Raw genomic sequence first — 12226 nt, 5'->3', positions numbered from 1 at the left:
CCGAGACCCTGAGGTGGACCGGGAGGAGGCAGCGATTGCCCCGGGATGGCGGTGCTTGGTTATCTTTTTTTCCTTAATTTTGACCCGGTACCGCTTTTGTGAGCCCTGATTCCAGCACTGCAGGCAGCGAGTGTCAGCGGGGTGATTCCGGGCGACTGGATGCAAACTGTAAACGATCTCACTGATCTTTTTCTCTCGCAAATATCGAGGTCATGTAGCCATATATGAGACACATTTTTAGTCTGCAGGGCTTTCTTCGCGAAGCCGCCTGTCGCGGGGATGCTCGCCGAGCCTGGCTCCACGGGCGAGGGCTGGGGCGGGGGGAGTGGAGGAGAACCCGGGTGGGAAGCGGTGGAAGGTGCTGCGGGAGCGGTGAGGGGTGCAGGCGGGGAGCCAGAGCTGGAACCGCGCACGCTGGCTCAGATCTCCTCGTTTGCTTTCTGGCTTGACCTGCAGGGATGTGCTGTCCTTTCCCTCTGTCTTTTTGCTGATTCCTGGGAAAAAAGGGAGTTCTGTCAGTCTTCTGGATGAAAAAAACCCCAAATTTTCCCCAAGCATCTTAATCTCAGAATTAAGTAAATAGTATTTTAGTATTATTTAACTGCTGCAGCTGGCAAAGACAGCTTATTTCGAGATGTTAAAGAATGCAAAATTTCACCAGATCACTTGAGTATAATTTCACCAAATGTTTTAAATCACTTTCCGTAATTTGTGGATGTCAGTATTTGACTCTTGTCACTTAGCATTTGGGAATAAAATGCTGTGTCCAGTATTCTTTGATTTCTGACTTTATAAAGTCTTCTTTTAAAAAAAATCAATAGTCTCTTACAATATTGGAGTACTGAAATATCATTCACGCCATTCCTCTGCTGGATTTAAAAGGGCAAAACTTTTGCAAGCGCATGTAGTGATAGGACAAGGGGGAATGGCTTCAAACTGAAAGAGGGGAGATTGAGATGAGATATTGTGAAGAAATTGTTGGGAGTGAGGGTGGTGATCCCCTGGGGCAGGTTGCCCAGAGGAGCTGTGGCTGCCCCATCCCTGGAGGTGTTCAAGGCCAGGTTGGACGGGGCTTGGAGCAACCTGGGCTGGGGGGAGGTGTCCCTGCCCGGGGCAGGGGGTGGCAGTGGATGACCTTTAAGGTCATCATTAAGGTCCCTTCCAACTCAAACCATTCTATGTCTATAAAACAGAATTTGGTGTCTTCCTTTGGTGCTCTTGCACGGCAGCTCACTTCTCTTTGCCTCAACGTACAGCTTTTATATTCAATTATCTTACTCTTTGCCTCCTGGTTATGCTTTGAAGCTTCATCTGAGGCTGGGAATCTCTGATTTTGGTCATTTCATGAGCATTTAACTAGAGATGGTCATGTCTCGGATAATCTGCATTGTGAACAGGCAAAACCCAAACGGTGGGGGTTTGCGGGACACTGAAGCAAAGAGCAATTGAGAGCATGATGGCCAGTGCTGCCGAGGCATAGTGTGTCTGTCGGGGAGCAGCTCTTCAGCCGTTTAGGATATTTTTCATCAGGATTAGTGAAAGTTGTGGCAATGGGTTTTTCTTCTTTATTTGTTCTTTCGTAATTGATGCTCCTCAGCTGTTAGTGTTTTTTTAGTGTTTTTTGAGAGGTGGTTCAAACTAAGGAACACGGCATTAGGAGGGTATGTATGAACTATGGGGCAATAAATTTAACTTACCCACAATGAAATGCGACATTGCTATTTCTCTTTACAAGGAAGATATGTTTGAGTACTCACCTTTAAAGTGAGATGAGTTTCTTTGGCTGGTGAGAGCCGATTCTCGGCGGTTTAAAAGTCCTTCAAAACAAACTTCATAATGCTGCTGTTGCAGACTTTAAATGAAGTTACTTTTAAGATGTAGCTGCGTGGAGGCATTGTTTTTATCCTGAAAAGTGTCACCCTTGCCTACCTGATTATAAACTCATGGTTTTCATACAGGTTGGAACAATCATTATTTTCTGGCTAATAAAATGCCGGGTGTTGCTTTCATGAATTCCCTATCGTCAGTACCCTGTGCCATGTGAAACTCTTCCTTCGCCCCAAACAGCGCAGCTGGTTTCAGCGAAATGTATGTTCTGTGTTGGAAGTAGTTTTAACTGTGGTGTAAAAAGCTGCAGCCCTGATGCGTTTTCCCGTCTTTGGTACTTCTTTGCAAAGCTCAAGAACTTGGAGGTTGAGGTTTTTCATTGGAACTGTCTTTCTAGAAGCTGATAGATGGTAATCGCTGTCTCAGGTGTTCACAGAAAGCCACTCCAGTGGACAATTCATGGTTTTCCAGCTAAATAAGTGATCTTAACAAGATAGGGGCATGTGAGTCTTGTGTGACAGTCACGCAAGGCCAGATGGCCTGCTGCACCTCCTTTATCCGGTGGAGAATATAAGATGCAGTAGTAATTTTTCACCTTGTTAAAATTGCTTGCTAACTCTTTTTTTATTAATATTATTTTACTAAGATTCATAGATGTTGGCTGAATATTTAGTTAAATATTACCAAGATTAAGTGAACTTAAAAAATCATGTTTGTAATGGGAAATACTTTATCTTTTATTCCTGTAAGTAGGACTTCACACCTATGAGAGAAAGGTCAGCAAAAACCTTTGTGCATTCTCCCCGGTTTGTTTATTTTGGGTGTGTTTATGTCTTATCAGTTTTACTGTTTCTTGCAGTCTATTTTGGTGCTGTTGTGAGTCTTTCATGGGACAATAAGGCAGAGAAAAACAGTACAAGAGAGAAGGGGAGGTAGAATGTGGTTTAGCACTTCAGAAATGATTGTAGCTCTGGAAATTTATTTTAATTTTTGCTGTTGACTGGATTTCAGTTTGACAGTGCCCTGTTTACGTGTGACACACAGTATGTAGGGGTACACAATGTAGACTTTCCTTTATAAAAAAGCTAAAACTACATTAGAGGGTATACAACGTTGCGTGTGTCCCTTATACATGCTTGTCGTTGGTTCTGCTCCTCATTTTTTATAGCTGCAAGATACTTAAATTAGTTTAGTTCTGAATTTTCTTTTCTTAAAAAAAAAAAAAAAAGCCACAGCAGTTGCTCTGACTTCCAGGCAGCCGCTCTGCAGCGGGAGAAACTCGAAACAGAAGATGCTGGATGGCGTTGCCCTGCTCCGCACGGGGCAGGGTGCTGGTCCCGACCCTGGTGCACGGCCGAGGCTGGCAGGGAAGGCGCAGTGGCCTTAGTGCTCGGGACAGCTTTGGAACGGCTGAGGCACTGCCCAGCTCCCCAGAGCTTCTTATTCCAACGGGAAGCCTTCATTTTGCTGCTTCAGCTTAAACTATGGACGAATTGGTTTATATTTCCAGCGATAAGTACATTGGGAAGCTCTGTCATGTGTTGGAGAGCGTCTGTTCCGCATGGTTTCATCTGTCACCAAACCATTGATGATCAGTTTTCTCTCCACAAAGTCCTGTTTTAGTCACTTTTTTTGAGGAATTCTGCAGCGGGACTCCTCAGATGAGTAAGGATTGCAAGAACAAGATTCTGGTCTTGGTGTACATTGACTTTTTACCCTCTAAGTATACGTCAGGCTGTGAGAGCTGTGGTTTGTCTCAGTAGGGAAAAATCAATGACTCACATTTCCACAGAAAGAAATGTAATTTCCAGTCTCATAGCAACTGTCCTTTCAACAGTTTCAAACCTTCTGTGACAAAATGTTTAACACTCACCGATCATCTCTTAATGCTCTAGGCTGGTCCACCCACTCACCCCACCTAAAAGCATGCGTTTTTACATCACCGAATCCCCCAATATTGGAGGGGGGATGCTGTCAAGACATGTTGAACAGTTAAATATAAAATCTTAGAAATGAGAGAAGTGTTACTGGCTGTATTATGTGGAGACAGAGTGACTTTTGCAGGGTTTAAAATTCAAGCTCTGTACTTTGATTTTGAATCCCTGTTTTGTGTTTGTACACCTTCAGATGTTTTAAAATAGGTTTGGCTGGTAGCTCGGGTAAAATATTTTTGGAAAAGTATTTTACTTAGAGCAAGATATTCTTTACTGTAAATGCTTTATCTTGGTTTTCTTCCTGGATCTCATGACTTGACTTTGTTTATTTTCACTAAAAAACAGGAAATTCAGTAAATACATTTGACAGTGAACTTCAGCACTGGGTGGGTCTGAGCCAGCGTTGGCAGGGGGGGGACTGCCGGGGCGAAATGTCCCGAAACGGGGCTCCTGCTCCTCTGGGCTCCAAGCCGGGCGCCGGGCTCAACCTGCCACCGTCTCTGTCCCCTCGTGTCCCCGTCAGTGCTTGGGGTGTCGCAGGGGAGTGGCAATATTGCTGTGCTATTCCATAGTAGATACTGCAGGGCAAAGAACTAATTAAAAATGTCCAAATAAGGCTAAAGGCATTATGCACTGCGGTTCTGTAGTGTCAGTGGAAGCTGGGCGCCTATTTGCTGTTCAGATTTATCATTAATGGCATTTAACTCATTATTTTTTTTTAGTTGATTATGGAAGAGGTGCACAAGAGCAGCAGTACCAGTTCAGTGACGCCCTCGCAAACATCGGCCGTACAAGGTACAACACTACAGGCAGCTCAGCTCTCTCATATTGCTCAACAGGTAAAGCCTGGGCCAAATCTCAGCAAACATTGGAGGTAGTTAAGAGCCAGTTTTTATGTGCTACAAACTACATTAATTTTTGGGTTTTAGAAACACACAGAGAAGAAAAAACAAAAGAGGGTTGAGAAAAATGCACTTGTTGATGGATGACACAAAATTAATCAAATGGTAATGGCAATCCTGGGTGCTCAGCACCATGGAAACACTTGGGTTTTAGCCCAACATGAATGTATTTAATGTGATAAATCGCACAAAGTTGGAAATTTGATGTACTTACTACAGGGAAACATGACTTCCAAAGCTTTATCCTGAATTCAACTTTGTGGGTCTGAAAGAGCGTGTCTTGAGGCGAGCTCTGCTCCCGCGGCCACGGAGCCATCGTGGGAAAAAGCGGTGTTTGGCAGCTCAGCCGTGGTTTGCCCTGTGGAGGTGGTGTAGATTGTGGTGCAAAATTTAGATAACGGCACAAGGCAAAGATGGGACAGAATATCAGCAAGTGTCCTGTTATTTTACAGGCTGGTTTTCTGATCTGTTGGTGTGTAAGGTTGCCAGTGTAACTTAATATTACACTGTACGATATGAAAGTACTATTAAATGAAAAGTTAGCTGTATGACGTTTAGTGATCCCTTCATCTTTTCGTATGTTCCAGATTCATAAAAGTAGTGAAGAAGTTTGGTGAGGAACCTGGTTATTTACTTATGCACCTACGTGTATCAATTTTTAAGGGCAAAGGCTCGTGCAAGTTCAGTGTCAAAAATACAGATCTGCTAGAATGCAAGAAGTATTTTACATAGGGGTAGCAGTAGTGATCAACTTTCTGCCTGTTAAACCTACATTTCAGCTGCAACATTTATTGAAATTGACAGTTCAAAACATGGAAGAAGAGATGCCATAATTTTTATTTGGAAAAATCTGCTCTTTGTTCTTCCTTGTCCAGCACTTGTGTACCTCATCTCCTTCAGTTCCCTTTGCCTTTCCTCTGGCTACAGCCCTTGTGCCTTCAACTTTTGAAGCAGATTGCTCAGCTGTTGCTGTACTTAACTCTTGTGATTTCTTCTCTGTGAAAGCTTTGAACCGTGGCCTCATACCGGTTGTTTTAAAAAAATAATCCAAGAACACCAAATACGTACATTATTCATGCTGCCTTCTGCATTGTTAGTCTGCCCGAAGCCCTCAGTCTCATTGATCATTTCATCTGGATTTAGATTTTTGTGCCCTAAACTCTTATTAACTTTAGTGAGAATTAAGGCTACTTATTAGGGACTTTTATTTCTGCTTATCGAAGTCCAATACACTCTTAAAGTGCAATAAAAACTTAAAAAAAATAAACTGTCACAGATGTGGGGCTTTATCTGTGCATATGGATGGAGTTAATGAAAGCAGTCGTGCTTGCTGCGTCTCCGTGTTGTGATTCTGAGGAAGTTGCTTCATTGTGGTTCACGTAGAACTGCACGGATTGAAGTTGCAGCATTTTAGCCTTTTGCACATAATGCTACCTATTTGATTTCCACCAAACTTAGGGCAAATAAGAAACTGTTTCAGCCTTTTTTGTGCACAGATACGTGTTTCAAAAATGTGCATCTTTAAAGGGTGCCTTCCATGACTTGGTTAGACTTAAAAGAAGCTTCTGCTAATGCATGTTCTCTGCTAGTTTTCCGACTTGTACGTATGCTTTCTGGGGAGCAAACGCTTTTGTTAATGGTTCTTTGCTTTGTTGCAGATGTCTCTGAGAGGTCCTGCTCCCCTGACCGTTGTCCAGCTTCCTGGAGAGCAAGTCCAGGTCCAGGGCGTCATTCAGACGGCTCAGTCCTCCTCCGTCATCCACTCGCCTCAGGTGCAGACAGTGCAGGTAACTATAGAGGGTCTGCTAAACAACGCCAAATCCTCTTTTATGTATGTGAAAAGACTCATAAAGGCTTGTCTGGCTCAGCCAACTCTGCCACAGCACAGCCGTTCTGGCCCAGCAGAGACAGCGAGCCATCCAGGGACAGTACTTTGGGGGTACATCATTCTTTATGATTATTTAGGATTGAAATTATTTATCGTGCTAAAGTTGCCTTTGGCGTTGAAATTAAACTATTTGACATTGCCTCTCCTTATAAAAAAAACAAAAAACCAACAAAACAAAACAACCCCCCAACTCTTTAGTTGGTGCTCTTAACAGACGTGCAACCAGTGTGTTTCAGTACCCAAATAAGGAGAGTATAGAATAACCCAGTGAAGAAGAACGTGTTTGGAAAAGGCAGAGCTGAGTGATGGGGGATGAACTGGTGATCGCTTACCTCAGCACGCTGTACCTCCGTTTCCGCAGTGCCCGAGTATTCTGCTTGTGTCTCCTACTCGTTTGCTGTGTGATTTTTGTACTGGCCACTTCAGAGGTGCCGCGGGGAGTTCAGTCGAGCCTGTCGCTGCCCTGGAAAGCCCGGCCTCAGGGTTACGCTGGGAAGAGCTGCGCAAGGCAGCTGGGTGATTGGAAGAACTGTGCTAAAATGTGTTGATTTGTCACTCATCCTTTGTACTCTGCTTATCTATTCAAACGACATGAAATTGATAAACCACAGAAAGTAAACCTATAATGCATTTGCAGCTATCATTGTTCCTGTAACATCAGATAATGGAAAAGAAGACACATTTCTCTTTGCTGAAAATAGTTAAGCACCTGTTTTAGTAGGTTGTCTTTACTGGAGTCTCTGCAAATCCCCTTCCTGTCATCGTGTTCTAGTTGCAGGGTCCCCACTGACTGTATTCTTTCCTTTTTTTCTGTAACTTATGAACATTGTGGCCTTGCGCTGAAAGGGAGTAAAAAAAGTAATATGTGAGCAGCTTTTTTTTAATGTTGATAGTAGGTTGTTCCTTTTGTCTCTGTAGTTAAGTGAGAAATGCTTTTCCCAGAGCTGCATGCATTCTGCTCAACTTTTTGTTGCTGGCACACAAATAAATGTTTTGTTAGCTTGTATTCAATAAGGAGCATCAGAGAAAAAAAAAAATTGCCAGCTGAATGAGGACACAGTGGAATAAATAGAAAGTTACAGATAATGCCTTGCATGTTTACTCCCTGAAACACTGGTGCCTTAAGCATTATTTTCATTTGACTCTTATATTCTGACCAAGAAAATACGCTGCTCTTCTGGCTGCATAAAAGATTTCAGGTATTTTAGATGTTTGTCTCTGGACATACACGGTGTTCCTGTTTCCTTCCCCACCACCTCCTTGGACAGTTACATGTGGGAGTGGCTCATCTTCAGACCGCATCAGCTAGTAAGATAGTTAGGCTTGTATGAGTTTTATGAAAATAATAATCCATTTGTATTTCTTTACAGTGTTGTTTTAAAATTTCTGGATTGATTAATCCTGCAGTTTAATCCAGCTAGAACAGCTAGCTTCAGATGTTGGATGTTTTTCAGCTTTTAATGTGATAAATACTTTGGAAGAATCTCTTGAGCTTTTCTTTTTTGCATTTGTGTAGTTTTCATGCAGCTTTAGCTTATATACAATGAAAATGTGTCATCTCTTCTGGGTATTGCTTCTGAAGTGTACCAGATAACCACACAGAATGTGTTTTTTAGGTATCTTCTTTGTCTGAGAGTGAAGATTCTCAGGATTCATCAGATAGCATAGGCTCTTCACAGAAGGCTCGAGGCATCTTGGCTCGTCGTCCATCTTACCGGTAAGTACTATATGTAATCTATTTTGGATTTTTACTTGAAACCAAAATAGCAGCTTTTTTTGATAGCTTCACCTATTCTGTCACCCTCTAAGTTGCTTTCTTGCTCTTGAAACACACATTGGATCTGTTCACAGAGTAAACATTTTGAGGATGCCGTGTTAGCTGTCATTTGCTACAAGGAAACTTTGACTTAACTGGAGATCAGCTTCAACATGACATGGCATAGGGAAGATTATGTATCAGCTGGCATTTTACTCAATTATATGAATTTACTGCAACGAGGACTGTAGTCAAATGCCACATCCTAGCTTTTCAAAAAAGAAATTTGTTAGAAACTTAACACAAAATTTAATATTTTTTACAGTAATGTTCTGAAATTTTGAAAAGACAGTTTATGAGCCTACCGAATGCTCCAGGCTGTGATTACTGCCCCTGCTTCTGCCACTGCTTTTCATTTGATGAGTGTTTTATCCAGTCTTCTTCGGACTTTTTGATGGCTTTATCTCATCTTGAATTATGTACCAGAACAAATAATTTAGGAGGGATTTTATTATTGTGCATGCAGTCAAAAACGGTGGTGGAAAAGAGCAATACTGACTCTTCAGTTGAAGTAGGATAGGAAAATATGACCTATAAGCAGAGCTGCTGTGGGAGAACTGCTAAGCCGTGTGGGTTTGGGATCAGGAGTTGTCAGTTCTGCTTTCCTCTTCATAGAACTGCCACTAATTCATCATTTGGCCTGGGGTAAGATGCATAAAGTTCACGCTTCCGTTGGTTCTTCTTTTAAATAGGGATGTGTCTGTTTTCACAGGGCATTGTTACGTAGGACGTGGGTTGTTTGAGAAGCTGCACAAGAGCCAAGTCAGATGCAGAAAAGAAATGTAAAGTCTTACTCTGTAGCGAAAGAGCAAAAGATCACATTTTTAAACTTTGCTGTGGTAATCTACTCCTGTTTAGTTTACTCTGACACCAGTCAGAGCAAACTGGTTTTAAAGCCTATTCTTGAGAGAATTAGAGGATCGGGTTGTAAATCAGAAAAATCTCTTAATAGGGCACTTATATATCCCCGGAAAATGTTTATGGTGAAAACTGTGATGCAGCTTTTACTGAAATGAAATGATGCAGCTGCAGTGCTGGGTTTCAGCACACCGTTTTTCTGGAGATTACTGAAATCTCCTGTAAGTGGTGCAGGTTTTCATTGCAGGCTTACCAGTCCAAACATCTGAGGCTTTTAGAGGATAATGAGTGAAAATCTGGAATTCGTGCTGATTTGCACATACGCATACTTCATAAATCAGTAGCTGACTTGAATTGCTCTTAGCTCATAAAATTATTCAAATACTTAAATAAAAACCTAGACTATCTATACTACAGATGGAGTTTGAGGCAGTCACCTCATCCATTTTTTTTTTAATTCCAGAAACTGCGTTATATCAAAATTTTAGTGTTTATTTCTGTAATTCAAAATAGCGATAGTAGTTTGTAACTGCAGTAATTTGTAATTTTGCCTACTATTAGAGCTGATAAAGAAATTCTTTTTTTTATAGAAAAATTTTGAAAGATCTTTCTTCTGAAGATACACGTGATAGAAAAGGAGATGAGGAGAGTCCTGGTGTCTCTGCTGTTACATCCATGTCCGTTCCCACGCCTATCTACCAGACAAGCACTGGACAGTACAGTACGTTATATAAAATATGTGCCTAACTGGACACATTTTTTTATTCAACTTGCTTCAAAACACAGATTTTCTTTTTGTTATGTATTTGACTAAGATGAAACTCAAAAGGTTTGGTTATTTATTGAGCATTTAATAAAGTTAGTACTGTTATTACATGGAAATAGGCTGGTATCTAAAGACTCCAGAATGCTTCATCATCTTAATTTTGCATATTAAGAGGAGATATTCAAAGGATGTTGTTGCAATACATAGCAGTCTTCTAGCGTTAGATTTAGTCCAAAACGTAAGACCAGTGAAGATACTGTTATATATGTCACAGGGCCACACCAAAAGGTGTTCCGTGATACCAGAGAGGCAGCACAACAAAGGGTTTGTTCTGTTATCGCCTGGTGTTCACTGTGCTTGTGAACCAAAACACAACCTGCTCCGGCACTTGGAGCACCTCCTCTCTGTCCTTCCCTGGGCTGGGCCTTCACGCTGCCATTTCTCACCCCCCCACACACTCTCCTTGGCCGCTCGGGGTTTTTGCCCTTTCTGCAGTGTGTTTCCACAGAGGAGCCTGGAGCTGGTGCCTGACTGGGGCAGTCCCGGCCCTCTGCTCCCAGAGGCCACCCTGCAGCTCCCCCACTGCCAACACCCCGTCACTTCACATAGCACCTCTGGTCAGAGCCCAGCAGCGAGAGCTGGTCATGGAATCGTGTCACAGAATGGTTTGGGTTGGAAGGGACCTTAAAGCTCACCTCGTTCCCCTCTCTGCCCTGGACAGGGACACCTCCCACCAGCCCAGGTTGCTCCAAGCCCCGTCCAACCTGGTCTTGAACACCTCCAGGGATGGGGCAGCCACAGCTTCTCGGGGCAACCTGTGCCAGGGGTTCACCACACTCACAGTCAACAATTTCTTCCCAATGTCTAATCTAAACCTACCTGATGTGTCAGGCAGATTTATCAGGTAATCAGATAGGTGGAAGTGATGAAAGAAAAGAGCGTTTCAACACTGGCAGTATTTTTCAGCAGTGGAAACAGATGCACGGACGACAGACTTACCTTTAGCTGTACGCTATCATGTACAAACGTTGTGCATGTTCCTTTTTCTTTAAGTTGCCATTGCTGCAAACGGATTACAGCTGGCCAGCCCGGGTGCAGATGGTGTGCAGGGTCTGCAGACACTAACGATGACAAATGCGGGTGGCACTCAGCCTGGGACAACAATCCTGCAGTACGCACAAACATCAGATGGGCAACAGATCCTCGTACCCAGTAACCAGGTGGTGGTGCAGAGTGAGTACCTTCTGTAAATGGTTAGAAATACCCGTGGCTAGCGCAAGTGAACTTTCTAATGCTGCCATGTTTTGTTGTGTTATGCTGTTACCTCACCAGCTGCCTCAGGAGACATGCAGACTTACCAGATCCGCACCACGCCAACCACGACATCCCTTCCCCAGACCGTGGTGATGACATCTCCCGTCACTCTGACATCGCAGACAAGTAAGACAGATGATCCACAGTTGAAACGAGAAATAAGGCTGATGAAGAACAGGTATGTAAGTGCACATGGGCTGCTTTGATTTGTTAATGTGCTGAAGTAGGACAAATGACAAGTCTTCAAAGGACTAATGACGAGTCCTGCGAGCCAGCTGTACCGATTGTGCCTTCAGTGCGGTGTGCTGCATCCAGCGACTGGAAACACCAGAAATTCTGACCAAACCGCGCTACACGTTCTGTCTCACGCAGTTTGGAGAAAACAAATTGTTTTTTCCCTGCAGATTGACCAGATGCTGTTAAATTTCATGCTCTCCACCTATCCTTGTGTGCTTTTCGGTTTGTTTGGTCCCCGATTGCAGTGCCAGCTCTCACCTCACGTTGGTCAGCATCATAACATTCCAAAAACAGGCAAATCTCAAATAAACAATCGCTTCTGCTTGTCTCTTCCAGGGAAGCTGCCCGAGAATGCCGTAGAAAGAAGAAAGAGTATGTTAAATGTCTGGAAAATCGAGTTGCAGTCCTGGAAAATCAGAACAAAACTCTAATTGAAGAGCTAAAAACTTTGAAAGATCTTTACTGTCATAAAAGTGTGTAAGAAAAGAAGGTAAAACTTTTGTGGACTGTTAAATTTCAGAGGAGAATTTTTTTTTTTATACTGAATTTTTTAAACTAGCTGAAAGGTCAAAAATGAAACTTTTCTACCTAGATTTCACAACTTAAAGACTATATAGATTTTATTTACAACATGTTGGTGACAAAGTACAAAAAGGAAACAAGAAAACCTCACCAAAATTCCTG

General features: G+C 42.7%; 1 protein-coding gene across 2 annotated transcripts in view; it reads left to right on the top strand.

Moving 5' to 3' along the window:
• Positions 1-4489: 4489 nt before the first annotated feature.
• The window catches only part of ATF1 (activating transcription factor 1), a 7883-nt gene continuing 146 nt past the window's right edge, over positions 4490-12226 (top strand). Inside the window, exons 1-7 of one of the 2 annotated variants that reach the window (XM_009883172.1) lie at positions 4490-4600; positions 6322-6450; positions 8168-8268; positions 9816-9946; positions 11045-11224; positions 11324-11483; positions 11879-12226. The exon at positions 11879-12226 is cut by the window's right edge and continues 146 nt beyond it. In XM_009883172.1, the coding sequence (XP_009881474.1) occupies positions 4490-4600; positions 6322-6450; positions 8168-8268; positions 9816-9946; positions 11045-11224; positions 11324-11483; positions 11879-12023 (957 nt within the window). In that variant the 3' untranslated portion in view covers positions 12024-12226. The remainder of the gene's footprint in view (positions 4601-6321; positions 6451-8167; positions 8269-9815; positions 9947-11044; positions 11225-11323; positions 11484-11878) is intronic. The other variant, XM_009883173.1, reaches the window with a different exon arrangement.

This window comes from Charadrius vociferus, unplaced genomic scaffold (assembly GCF_000708025.1).
Source record: "Charadrius vociferus isolate BGI_N301 unplaced genomic scaffold, ASM70802v2 scaffold564, whole genome shotgun sequence".
NCBI lineage: Eukaryota > Metazoa > Chordata > Aves > Charadriiformes > Charadriidae > Charadrius > Charadrius vociferus.
Note: the sequence above shows the minus strand (reverse complement) of the source record. Positions and strands in the feature narration are given on the sequence as shown.